We start from the raw sequence: 13486 nt of genomic DNA on the forward strand, positions 1-13486 counted from the left end.
CATAGCTGTTTATTGCCCGGGTCTTATTCTTGCCATTGAGCTGGCTTCTTAGGACTTGCCTCACTCGCTGGAGGTATTTGGCCGTAGCCGCTTTCCTTGTTGCCAGTTCGAGGTTGCCATTGGCTTGTGGTATACCGAGGTACTTGTAGCTGTCCTCAATGTCTGCTATTGTTCCTTCAGGGAGTGAGACCCCTTCAGTGCGGACTACCTTTCCTCTCTTAGTCACCATCCAACTACATTTCTCAAGCCCGAATGACATCCCGATGTCGCTGCTGTAGATCCTGGTTGTGTGGATCAGGGAGTCTATGTCCCTTTCGCTCTTAGCATACAGCTTTATGTCATCCATGTAGAGGAGGTGACTGATTGTAGCTCCATTTCTGAGGCGGTATCCATAGCCTGTCTTGGTGATTACTTGGCTTAGGGGGTTCAGTCCTGTGATTATTTTTTTGATCGAGTACTGTACTGAAAATAATATACAAAAATGTCATCAGGGGAAAAGTCGACTTCAACTCGAACTTTCACCATTCGTATCGAAATCATGCTCCCAATAACCGCACATGCTTTTAGGAAGTGCGTTGCTTCATACAATAAATTACACAAAACATTCAAGGTTCAGTAATGAAACGAATACGACAGATAATACCAAATGCAATCAATAATTTATTAACTTTTCAACATTGTACAAAACAAGATATAAAAACAAGCTGTTGGTAGTATTTTAGCAAAGAAACTAAACCAATCCTGAAAAACACCGAACTGTGAGAATTTTGGTCAAGTGGGTGTGGGGGGGTTAGGGGAGTGGGAGGAGGAACACAGCTTCACGTGCAAGATCTGGTCAGTCCTCGTCCGCCCGTTCTGCCGCCTCAGTAAGGCACTATCTTCATTTTTTTTGGTGACAGATGCCAACCAACATTGCAAATACTGACCAGTTTAAAGTTTCTAACAAAGAGTAACATTTCCTCAACAGTGTTTTCCCCCCCCTCCAAAATAGTCCCAAATATGTTCTAGGTGACCGCATGCAACATAAATAATAAAGTGAACAAAATGACCCGGAAACTACTGGGTTTAGAAAAAAAAAAGTGTAACAAATCCTTCAATACTGGTGTGAGACCGTCAGTGAGTGTTCATCATATATTGCACAGATTCAAATTCGTCTGTCCCCATAGAACGGTACCCATCCTCTGCGGGTATTGGGCAGCAAGTCCTCCTTGACGCTGTCCCTGTTCAACAAATGGGACTGCATTCCTCCTAATTTGTGGCATTATTTCCGCTGTCATTCCCATCAACACGAACGCCATCAAGAGCAAAAAGCTTTCTCATCTCTTCTTCTTGCTCTGTCGAAGTGCCTTCTTCCGCTTCAGGATCATCTCATAGAGTTTCTCCAGGCCCATCTGCAGGCCCTGACCATCCAGCGCTGAGCAGCCTTGAGTGTGGTGTAGTGTCGCGGAGCTCAGTTCATGGAGCGACAGGGCTTTCTCCACCTGAGAGGAGAAACCGCAACATTAGCCACATGTTTGCTGGTAAGTCACTTGTCATCACAACGACCAATCCTATTTTACGCTCAGATGATACCGCTCATCGAGAGCAGTGTTTTTTCTTCCATACGTTCCTCATGATACTTTTTTTTTTTTAATACTTCAATTTTCTTACAAAGCAGATATGAGATATGAACATAATTGCATGAACAAAACAACATTTTGTGAGGTTCCAGTTAGCAAAAAGGTGTCTCTGAGCAAATTTGTGCTTGGTGATGCGTCTGTCGGCTGCATGTGTAATTTGGCGGCCTGGTGATGAAATGCCACTCCTATAGAGAAAATATAAATTTGTTCTTTCAATGTGTTTTGGGGCTTGCTTCGTACTTGCTTTTTTTTCTTAGTTTCAGGCCTTGTCTACAAGTAGCCAGTTTTTTTTTAATACCCCCCCTAAAAAAAAATAAAAAATCATCCACACATTTGTTTAAAAAAAATATATCCACACCAAACCACATAAGTGGATTTTTCAGCTCTTTTTAAAGTCCGAAAGACTGAAAGTCTGTAAGACAAATGAGATAAATATTATGACCTCAAACACAAAATATAATTTTGCTGCTTTTATTCTTTGTTTTTAAACCAAGGAATGAATTCAGCGCTAAAGAGACCTGGGACAATTCAGCGCTTTAGTTTCTCTGTCTATGTACACCGAACACATTCAACTGCGCCATGTTGAAACTGACACTGGTGTGCGGGGAAGGGTGTAAAGGCACATTTCTCTAACTTTCCTCACAATCACCTAGAAATCGAGGTGGTTTGAGCAAATTTATTTCAAAAGTGCATACTATCAAACTGGTAGCCCTACGCATGAATCGGTAGCCCAGAAGGAGCTCTCAAGTTTCAAAAAGGTCGGTGAACCCCCCCCCCCCCCCCGGTCTAGACCAGTGGGCTCCACCAAAGTGATGGTCGAAAGACGTCCTCCACATTGAAATGAGTGGGAGGGGTGTAGTGCCAGATGTCCCCCAGTAAAGACTGCAGTCAAGGGGGGGGGGGGGGGGGATCATCAAAGCCGACATGGAAATATGAAAGAAAAAAAACAACAACAAAAAAAACAAAGGTGCTTTGAGGTCAAGAATCGTGTGGTCAAACGTTTCACATGGAACCACACCTCGAATTGCGCTCTGCAGCCAGGGCTGACTCAAAGTGCTGCATATGGGGGGGGTCAGTTGCAGGAGATAAAACCACACCCCAAAACCGGTTGTTTCAAAAGGGCTGTTAAGAGGACAATGTTGTCATTCTGGATTCCTGACATAGTTTGTCCAAAGTGTGCCTGAAACATTTTAATAGGACAACGAGGAACAGTTTTCAAGTGTGGAAAAAAACTCCTTTCAAGAAAAAAGAGGAAAAGAAATAGCCTCTGCGAACTCGTGCTTTAAGGTTTAAGTTTGAACGTTTACATGGCAAAAACCTAAAACAGGGCTGTAATTACGTCTCTTGAAGTTTCATGAAGAGACCGCCGTTGTCAAAACCAGTCAGTTACATACGCCTGAACAATGGCGAAAACACTTGCAATAACAGTATTTGGCAACATGAGCCACCAAGTTTTTTTTGTATTGACTAGACTACCTGAAAAAAAAAAAATCCCTTATTTTAAATCTCTCATTAAGTGGTTCAAAACTTCTACTTTGTGATAATTGCCGAAGCTATACATCACACGCTACAATATATGCTAATATTAAAACACAGTAAATGTTGTCCTCTAAAATGGAACTGCTGAACTCCATGCAGGTCATTCCCATCATGATAAACGGAACCATTTTTGCTTGCATATCCATATGTGTGGCGTAAACACACAGCAACAGCATCGCTTTATGATTATGGCCATGTCAATCATCGCAATCGTAACACAATGAAGAAATGTACAGGATAAAAATGGATTACCTCTGAAGCTGACATGGCTGATTCCAGGTCCTGTTTGTTCGCCAGAACCAGGACAGGCACCCCAAGATTCTCAGCAGACCGACTGATCCTGTGAAGCTCCATCTTCGCTTCCTCCATTCGCTCGGCCTCGGCTGCATCCACCACAAACACGAGGCCGTCAGTCCTTCGAGTGTACGATTTCCAGAGCGGTCTCAATTTCTCCTGACCGCCAACATCCCACACCTGGAAGGTTGATGTGTTGACTTTGGAATTCCCCATGGGCACTTTAATGCGTTCCATGTTGAAGCCTTTGGTAGGGATGGCCTCGACAAATTCCCGCAGTTTGAGTCTGTAGAGGAGCGAGGTTTTCCCTGCATTGTCCAAACCAATCACAACAATGTGCAAGGACTGGAGGTTGGGGAGGAAAGTGGTGTTGGGAGCAATGTCTGTAAACTGGTTGCCCATGTTTGTGTCCAGACCACTGGAAAAATCCACCCTGGTATTTCCACTCCTGTCCGACTTTCCTTGGGAGGGTAAGAGTGAAGGGATAGAAAGGGCTGTGTGGCCTGGGGACAGCAGACTGCAGTAACTTCAGTCACTCGAAGGACTGGAAGAGAAAAGAGTGGGAAGGAAAACATAATCAGCTTGTAAATAACAGTGCTGACCAATTACAGATTTGTCAAATTTATCTACATATGCACCATGGCACAAAATTAAATTGGGTATTACTGTAGTGCCCAAAGTATGTTAAAATATGCAAAGTGCTCGGAAGAGTGAGGACGTCATCGCCGAAAATGACCCCCCCCCCCTGCATATACTGTACCATAAATTGTCATCACGTTTCATTGGTTATCGATCCATGGGGGCGTGGAGATCTTCAAAGGCTGCTTGTTACTTTCATGTACTCGCGTCAGAAAACCGCTTTTGATCCGAGCACTTTGTGGTATCCATCCTTTTACCCAAATAAAACACATCGAAGCTTGCTCTATCCTTTCAAAGCAAACAAAAAAAACCGCTGTTTGGAGGCGTGTATTTTCCAATGATTCCCAAACATAGCGCGTTGACCGTCAACAGTGATCCGTTCATGACTTAGTCGCAAACTGCCAAAAAGAAAAACACCATCTATTTGGTCTGCCTTTGAAAAGCTACTTACTCCAATGAGAAATCTCAGAAACGTCCCAACGGCCAGTCCCCAACGGCCAACCTCTAAGCCTAGTTTTTGCCTTGTCCTTAAACAAACGCCGATTAAATGACACTGACCTCTTTGTGGGGGTTGCAAAACCAATAAACGCCTACTCGCCCAACTGCGTCTTAATATACCGGCTCATACTTACAAAAAAAAAAAAAAGGAAACGTTGCAGGGGCAAGTACTTCACTTTGATAAAAATGTGCGTTGTGGTTGTAACGTGCAAAGGAGGGAAAAGCTACATTTGAACATTTGAAGTTAAAAGTTAAAAGACAACTGTTGGAAGAAATGTCGATTCAAACCAGCTTTCCAATATTAAATATACCAGTGTAACGCCGGTGATCATATGGATATTTCAAGTAAAAATAACTTCCCAGGTTTCGTGGATAAAAGAAACGCTACTCACCTACTTGTACTTGCACACGATATATAGTTGCTGCAGGATTCTTCAGGAATAAATACCTCAGTCCTCTGTTAATAATGACAAATATAACTCCAGCGTTTCAAGAGAGCAGCCGTCTTCCACTCGACCTCCTGCTGACGCGTGGTTGAGAAAGTAAACGAGTCGAAATGAAGTGAGAAGCGGCAGCAGTGGAAAAAAAAGCCCGCCCCCGCCAGCTTCTGACGTCACGTGTGCACGGTGTCCGACAAAGGATAAAAAATATCAAACGTCACACAGCTCAGGACAGGTCGAAATAACACGAGCCTTTGTTGCATAGTGCCCCTTCTGTATCTTCGTGTCGTGGTTTGTGAGCCATTTGCCACAGGCAGGGTTTAAAGAGAAAAACTTTTTTTTAAACAGCAGAAGCGCATTTCGACATGGAAAAAAAAGCAAAGCAATAGCACCATCTGTCGTATCCAAAATAAAGTGCAGGTCAGGTCTTGAAGTCTACCGCTGAAAGTAAATGGCATTTTTATGAAAAGAAAAAACATATTACTAATTATTGACAGTGGTGGGAAGCTATGACTTACAAAATACCTCATCACTGTACTTGAGTACATTTCGAGCAATCTGTGGGTTAATGCATGTGGGTTAAGGCGAAAGTCGCGCTCAACCCGGAACTGGTCACCAGTCAATTGGAGGGCACGCACACACACGCGCACGCACGCACACACAGTGTGTTGTATGCCTGGGCCGGAAGTGACGCCTTATGACCCGGAAGTGTGGCCGTGAAAGCAGTTTGCGTGGTAAAGTTTTGAATTCCACCCCGTTATAAAAATTATTTTTGTTTGAGGAAGATAATTATTTTAAGACTCTCGATCTAAAAACAAATAAAAAAATGTTGATCAATAATTGCTTTACATTCGGACATGTTTAAAGAGTAGCTCAGGGATATCTCTGTTTTGGAGAGATGTTTTTTATTTTTATTTTCTTCATTTTTACTGTTGCAATTGAAAACATTTTAACTATTTTTGTTATACTATTATGTATGTCTGTATATGTATGTGAACGATGTTCAGTGGATTGCCTGATTTGGAATAATGTTTTTATTATATTTTAACCAATCTCTTTTTTCGTCAGTGGACGCAACAGCTTCTTGGTTACTTTCAAACTTAACTTGTAGCAGACGTGTGAGACGTCATGCATGCTTTGAACATGACGTCACTGATCCACTTAAAATTAAAGGACACTTTGATGTTCTCCTCTTTCATCTATAACCACTTCAAACAACATGACGTATGCAGGAATAGTAGTTACGATTGCATGTCTTATGTTACATGTTGTGTTATATTACCGTATTTTGTTATTTAATTTGAGCCATTCTGTAAAGCGCTTTGTTTCAATGAAAGCACGAAAGAAATAAAGATGTATTGTATTTATTTGTAATGTAACACGGCCAGTAAAAAAATACTGTACTGTATTATTATAAGAAAAGATAAGATAAGAAAACCTTTATTAGTCTCGCAATGGAGAAATTCCCAATTCACAGCAGCAAAGTTATGAAAGGAAGAAGTAGAACAACAAAATATAGGAGCTGCTTGAAAGGCAGCCACTCTCGCGGCGCCATTTTGAAGTCAAAATAACAAAAATAACACAACACAACACATAGGACACAGACAGTCGTGCAGTCTTCACCACTTTTCTGCATACACTTTGTTGTCTGAAGCAGTTATAGATGAAAGAGGAGAGGATCAAAGTGTCCTTTCACCAGTGGATCAGAGACGTCATGCTGAAAATGTGCACACGTCTGCTACAAGCTAAGTTTTGAAAGCAAACACGAAGCTGTAGCGTCCATTGACGAAAAGAGATGAGTTCACTTCTCCTGTCCCACGTAATCCGCTTCAAACTCCAAGCCGCGACTCCCAGTTCCAAATCCGCATCGGCGCTCCGCGCTAACGCTCCTTTCTTCTCATCGTCGGCTCCTCAAGACTTACATCCATCCAGCCGCAGACCGTTCAACAGCACCGATCTCTCCGCTGAACAAAGCGGGGCTGTGAAAAATGCTGCCCATTACAGGCGCAAGACACAAGCGCCCCGGGACTGTCCAGCAACGACAGTCAAATGGCGCCGACATTCCTCCCAGTCAAAAACAGTGCTGGTATACCCATGCTGCCGAGAAGGCGCAACCACCGAGCACAGAGTCTCCTCCTTGATGAATGTCGTGGCCAAAAAATGCTGAAAAAAGTCCACATCAGGTCCACACGACGTAAACAACACAAAGTGACAAAACAAACACAAAAACAACAAAAAAAAAGCAAGGCTCATGAGAGCACTTGCTGACGGCTGCCTACTCGGGCGCCATCTTGACTTCTCATTTATCAAAGGGTGGAAAAAAATGTGTGTTCCTCTACTTCAATAATTAATGTGGCACTGCCTTTTTTAAGTACTGTACAGTACTGTACAACCTTTGACGCTCCCCGTTTCCTCTTGATGGGAGGTAAAAGCATTTTTTGAGCTTTTTAAAATTGACAAGTTGAAGTTTTTTAATTCACTGCTGTGCCATATAATTTGTGTAGGGGCACGCTGTATCACTTGAAATGACGGGAGGACGTTGTTTTCTCCTATTTTCGTCAGATTTGTGATTGAGACGATCAAATAAAGGGGTTCTTATCTTATCTTAAACGTCGCCAATACAAGAAATCCTGCTGTGTGACGTCAATATTCTTAAACACAACATAGTCGGACACAACCGGTTACATTAATTTTATTTTCTTTATTATTTGTATGATCATTTTAGTCATTTATTTTAATATAGAATTTATTTTTGTTTTACTGGTATGTATTTATGTAAAAAATGTTAATTGGATTATCTGATGGTTGTGTTGTATTTTTGGGGGTAAAAAAAAAACGCAGTCTGAGAATTTGGACACAGCCACAGTGACGAAGAACCATACACGCCCACTTTCAAATCGTCACTGATATGGAATCGATCCTACACTGCTCGCATCAGACAAGTGTAACGCCATAACCTCAAAAACACTTAGGCCAAAAAATGAATGCCCGTTTTTTCCGGACTATAAATCAAACCAACCATAAAATGCATAATAAAGAAGAAAAAAGGATATATGAGTCGCACTGGAGTATAAGGCACATTTTGGGGGGAAATGTATTGGAAATAATCCAACACCAAGAACAGACATGCCATCTTGAAAGGCAAATAAAAATAAAATGGAGAAGAACAGGCTGAATAAATGTATGATATGCTAACGTTACGAAACGCATAAACAACGAACGGAGAACGTGCCTAGTATATTCACATAATATAATCATAGTTATTCAAATAACTATAACATAAAGAACACGCTAAAAAAATTATCAACCCATTAGTGTCACTCCAAATCACTAAATCCAGCGAAATCTTTACCTCTGTGTCACTTTTAAACAACCCGGTAGGTAGAAAATGCGGCGCTTCCATTTCAACGTCTCTTTCGTCGGAGTCTACCTCAGTTGCTGTTCCAATTATTGCAGCGTTTCTGAATCCTGACAGGATGGTCTAAACTTTCTTTCTGCTCTTCAGTTACCGTTTTCGGCTGCATATTTCACGACTGGCACCTTGTAATCTGCAGAATATGATTTTCTTTTCGTTGCCATTTTTGTTCAGCCCTTCTCAGTTGTTTTTATTCAGTACCGGCAGTATTATTTGAAATTACAGTACCGCCAATGTTGAAATCATTAACACAGGCCTAGAGCACCCTCTTGCGGTTTAATGTGAAACGATACAATAAGATAAGTTTTTAATAATAATGTTTTCATAATTTTACACATAAATCGCTCCAGAGTACTGTATAAATCACACCCTTGGCCAAACTATGAAAAAACTGCGATTTGTAATCGGGGAAAATACGGTAATTGTAGACGCATATCATACGGAAAATTGCAGAAATGGTTCAAACCCTCACGAGACACCATGGAAAAAAGAATTACTAGTGATGAAAAGAAAGTGAGGAGAGAGTAAAAAACAATATTCATAAAAGAATTCTTTGGTGTAAATTGATCTATAATTATTTTCTTATTTTGTTTGTTCTTTAATATTTCCAGGGGAAATATGAGCCGCTTTTCGTACCCGTTCTGAAGCGGATTACCAATGGTGTTATTGGTCGCCTGTTGTCTGGGTGTCAAGATGTCATTTTATTAATTTTTTATTCAAAACTCAGAGAATTTTAGTCTTATTCTTATTTCAGTAAGAATTCCAGAAAATAAAAACGCTCCCACAGTTTGGTTTTAGCCACAGGTGCTTCGACTCAATCGGCAGGTAAACAAGCTCACTCACCAGTCGGTTGAGTAGAGGCATCTGTGGCTAATGGCAAGGTTTTTACTTTCTGAACCTGGTCCTGACACCTGTTTAATAAACAAAATGTGATGACATTTTAGTCCACTCTTAGGAAAAGAAAATGGTTTCAGTAGTGCAATTATATTTAAATAAATGTATTAATCCTGCGGCCCGGTAGTCCAGTGGTTAGCACGTTGGCTTCACAGTGCAGAGGTACCGGGTTCGATTCCAGCTCCGGCCTCCCTGTGTGGAGTTTGCATGTTCTCCCCGGGCCTGCGTGGGTTTTCTCCGGGTGCTCCGGTTTCCTCCCACATTCCAAAAAAAAAACATGCATAGCAGGTTGATTGGACGCTCTAAATTGTCCCTAGGTGTGAGTGTGGGCTTGGATGGTTGTTCGTCTCTGTGTGCCCTGCGATTGGCTGGCAACTGATTCAGGGTGTCCCCCGCCTACTGCCCGAAGACGGCTGGGATAGGCTCCAGCAACCCCCGCGACCCTAGTGAGGATCAAGCGGTTCGGAAAATGGATGGATGGATGGTATTAATCCTGTCAGTATAGTATATGTTCCGAATAGTATAGACAAAAGCGACATTGTCCTTTCATGAAAACCAATTGTTACCTTTTAGACTCCAGAATGCATCAATTTCAGACACAAATGAGGCTCTGATTGGGTCTTCATCAATGAATAACTCATCCTGGACACTGAAACCACCTGAAGGTGATTTATTCAATGAAATAAAAAAAAAGAAGGACTTCTTTGTAACAATAACAAAATAGTTGAATGGATGGATGTTTTTTTTTTTTTTTTTTTTTTTTAAATCCCGTGAGGTAATAAGTCTCAGCAGCTGTATGGTTGCCAGCCACTCGCAGGGCACACATAAATGAACAACCACTCACAGTCACATCTAAGTACAACTTAGAGTGCTCCATGAACATACCATGCATGTTTTTGGAACGTGTGAGGAAACCGCAGTCCCCGGAGGAAACCTACGCAGGCACGGGGAGAACATGCAAACTCCACACACGAAGGCCAGAGCTGGAATCAAACCCTGGAACTCTGTACTCTGAGGCAGACGTGCTAATGAGTCAACTACCGTGCCGCCTTACGAGCAATGAGCATTCAATGAAATTTCCTTTATCAACGATATGAAACTATCAATCGAATTCTTATTTTTTAAATTAGATTTTAAAATCTTTCTGAATGTTCCGCGCTTCTGTTTTGATGCCAATGTTATATTGGGCATAATATCAACTGAGTTGAGATAGAATATGAACAACAGTCAATAGTGCACTCCATCTGGTTTGGTGCAGTTGATTCAAGACGACAAAACAAGCAGTTTCATCCACGTCAGCACATTCCTGACTATAAATCACTATTTTACAACCATCCCCACTGTACACCCTCTGTTGGGCCTCCTTAATTTGTGTCTGCATGCTCATGGCCATTACAAATAGGACAGAAGCAATAACATGGCATCAATCTTCTTGGTCATTCGTTATTTCACTTACACTGTATAATAATTGAAATCAAATTTGAGCCTCTGGAACCTGAAGCCCATTTGGTTGACGAGCAGCACTTTCCCATGAAGTATGAGGTTCTTTTCAATATAGTGTATACTGTAAATCATAGTTTTCTTCCTCTGCTGTCCTGTTTATGATCCACTAAATTGATATAATTGGCATCATGCAGGAATTATTGTTATTATATATAATATAATTGTATAATTCAACAAATAATCCTGTGAAATACATGTTTTTTTTAACTCAACTCAACTCAACTGTATTTATAGAGCACTTTCGAACAGCCATCGCTGCATACAAAGCGCTGTACATGGAGCAATTTAACATATACAATAAACAGTAAAACAAATCGGTAATAAAGACAGTAGAAAGCACCGAACAGTAAAACCAAGAACACAAGAATGCCAAAGAATACAAGTGAGTTTTGAGGAGGGTTTTGAAGATGGGCAGCGAGGAGGCTTGCCAAATGTTCAGTGGGAGGTCATTCCAGAGAGAGGGACCAGCAACAGAAAAGGCTCGATCCCCTCTGAGCCTCAGTTTAGTTCTTGGTACTTCTAATAATGTCTGGTGCGCAGACCTGACGCCGGGCAGGTGTGAGGGGGCGGAGGAGCTCAGAGAGGTAAGGTGGCGCGAGGTCATTTAGAGATTTGAAAACAAATAAGAGGATCTTGAAAATAACTCTAAAATGTATGGGGAGCCAGTGAAGGGATGCCAGAGTAGGAGTTATGCGCTCCCTCTTACGAGTACCAGGCAAGAGGCGGGCAGCGGCATTCTGGACCAGCTGAAGGCGCTTAATGGAGGACTGGCTGACTCCAAAGTAAAGGGCATTGCAGTAATCGAACCGAGATGTGACAAAGGCATGAATTACTGTCTCAAAGTGTTCATGAGAGAGGAGAGGTTTTACTTTGGCCAGCTGTCTAAGGTGAAAGAAGCTGGATTTAACAACGGCACCAATTTGCCGGTCAAGTTTGAAATCACTGTCCAGTTTAAGGCCCAAGTTTGAGACTTAAGATAAGGAGACAGGGGGCCCAAGTCTACAGGATGGGATGAACAAGGGCCACTGGGACCAAATACTGTCTTCTTTTCATTGAAATTCAAGAAATTCTGTGCCATCCAGGTTTTGATTTCTTCCAGGCAGGATAGAGGTGGCCTTAATGAGAAGGCGTCTTTTTTGCTCAGTGGGACATAGATCTGGCAGTCATCTGCATAGCAGTGGAAGGGAATACCATGTTTCCTTAAGATGGAACCCAATGAGAGCAGATACAGCGAGAACAGCAGAGGCCCCAGAATTGAGCCCTGTGGAACACCACATGACAGGGGAGCAGTGCATGACTCAGAGCAGCCAAGGCTGACACAAAAGGTTCTGTCAGTTAAATAGGATCCTTATTTTTTTTAAGATACTGTCATGAATATTGCACACAACTTGTGAGATGTTGATAAGCCTTAAACAAGATTACCCTAAACAAGATTATTCTAAACTCCCCGTATTCAAGTGCAAAATAACTGTCAGTTACTGTGATATGTGGTGCCCGAATTCCTCAGCCATTACAATTCACAGTAGACAGCTGACACCAATTCCTCCAGGCCGGTAGTGAATGCGCGACCGCACGCACATAAAATTTAGTTTCGAAATCCAATTTCCCCCATTTATATTTTTTTTGTTCTGGAAAAAACATTTTAAAACAAACACAAAAAAAATCTGAGGTGACAATAACAGTCACCAGAGGTATATGCATTGTGAAAGATTTTAATGATTGTTTTAAATATTTTATATGCATAAAAACAGTCCTGAGAAAGTATCCGATGTTGTTCCAGAGAAGGCAGGATGTCTCAAATCCACTTAACACAATCAATCTTTGGTGCCCTTCGATACATGATAGCCAACAAGACTTGCCATCAGTGAGTTACAAAGGCAGGTTGGTACAATTACCAGTGCAACTCAGCCATGATTTATCCAGCCCTATCTTTCTCTGTCTAATCAACGCAGCTGAAGAGAGCATTAAGTTGCCAGCACGTTCCACTAATAGAGGTCAGAAAGAGGAGTGGGGTAAAGTGACATGGCTCTCTCAGACTCCACTAATCTCCTACAGAGGCTGTGATAGTTCGCTTTGCAGACCAGGAAGCTTGGTGAGTATTCACTATTTTTTATTTATTTATTTTGGGATTTGCTCGGGTGTTACTAACTGTAACCTAGATGGTCTCATGAAAACAAGTTAAATAACATGCTGATGCTTGTACATAATTTCATTTGAGATCGCTTGAGTAATATTTGGAATGTAATGCTATCTATTACCTCTGTGTTTCCTTCATTGACTTTTGAAATAACATCAAAGCTGGTACATTGACATGTAGATGTTTTGAAATCGAACTATGAGAGAGCTTCTGCATTGTGGTATGAGGTCTGTCGCAAGAGATGACAAGACACTAGACAGACTTCTCAAAGGCACGCCAACATGCCTTGCAAGGTTGTCGCAAAACACACACCCTTTGGGGATCGAGGCGAGAGAGGAAAAACAATTCTGTACACGACATTTTCTTTCACCCTTGAAATGAGGTGCGGCTGTCAGGTACCTGGCACAAGGTATCAGGTTCAGTTCTCGAGACAGTACTGTCTATTCTCTTCATCTTTGTGTGAATGGCTGATGAAGTGACTGGAAAGCATTTTGAGTTCCAGAAGATA

General features: G+C 41.7%; 1 protein-coding gene across 2 annotated transcripts; it reads right to left on the bottom strand.

Moving 5' to 3' along the window:
- Positions 1-642: 642 nt before the first annotated feature.
- Positions 643-5172, bottom strand: LOC147193308 (ADP-ribosylation factor-like protein 4D). Of its 2 annotated transcripts, none has more exons than XM_086133527.1 (3): positions 4986-5172; positions 3411-3996; positions 643-1481 (listed from the first exon to the last, which is right to left on the bottom strand). In XM_086133527.1, exons 2-3 carry the CDS (start codon positions 3852-3854, stop codon positions 1317-1319), a joined length of 609 nt encoding a protein of 202 aa, XP_085989653.1. In that variant the 5' UTR covers positions 3855-3996; positions 4986-5172; the 3' UTR covers positions 643-1316. The 2 variants fall into 2 exon arrangements, with proteins under 2 accessions (XP_085989653.1, XP_085989652.1); XM_086133526.1 differs by having other exon boundaries at positions 4982-5172.
- Positions 5173-13486: the final 8314 nt, after the last annotated feature.

This window comes from Hippocampus guttulatus, chromosome 16 (assembly GCF_054856545.1).
Source record: "Hippocampus guttulatus isolate MCC_2025c chromosome 16, RoL_Hgut_1.0, whole genome shotgun sequence".
NCBI lineage: Eukaryota > Metazoa > Chordata > Actinopteri > Syngnathiformes > Syngnathidae > Hippocampus > Hippocampus guttulatus.

What these genes read in the sequence shown, in the direction of transcription:
- LOC147193308 (XM_086133527.1), bottom strand. Translation starts at nt 3,854, where the DNA reads ATGGGCAACCAGTTTACAGACATTGCTCCCAACACCACTTTCCTCCCC. An exon ending in CAGCCATGTCAGCTTCAGAG is followed by an intron (nt 1,482 to 3,410) that starts GTAATCCATTTT and finishes TTCTCCTCTCAG; the next exon opens with GTGGAGAAAGCCCTGTCGCT.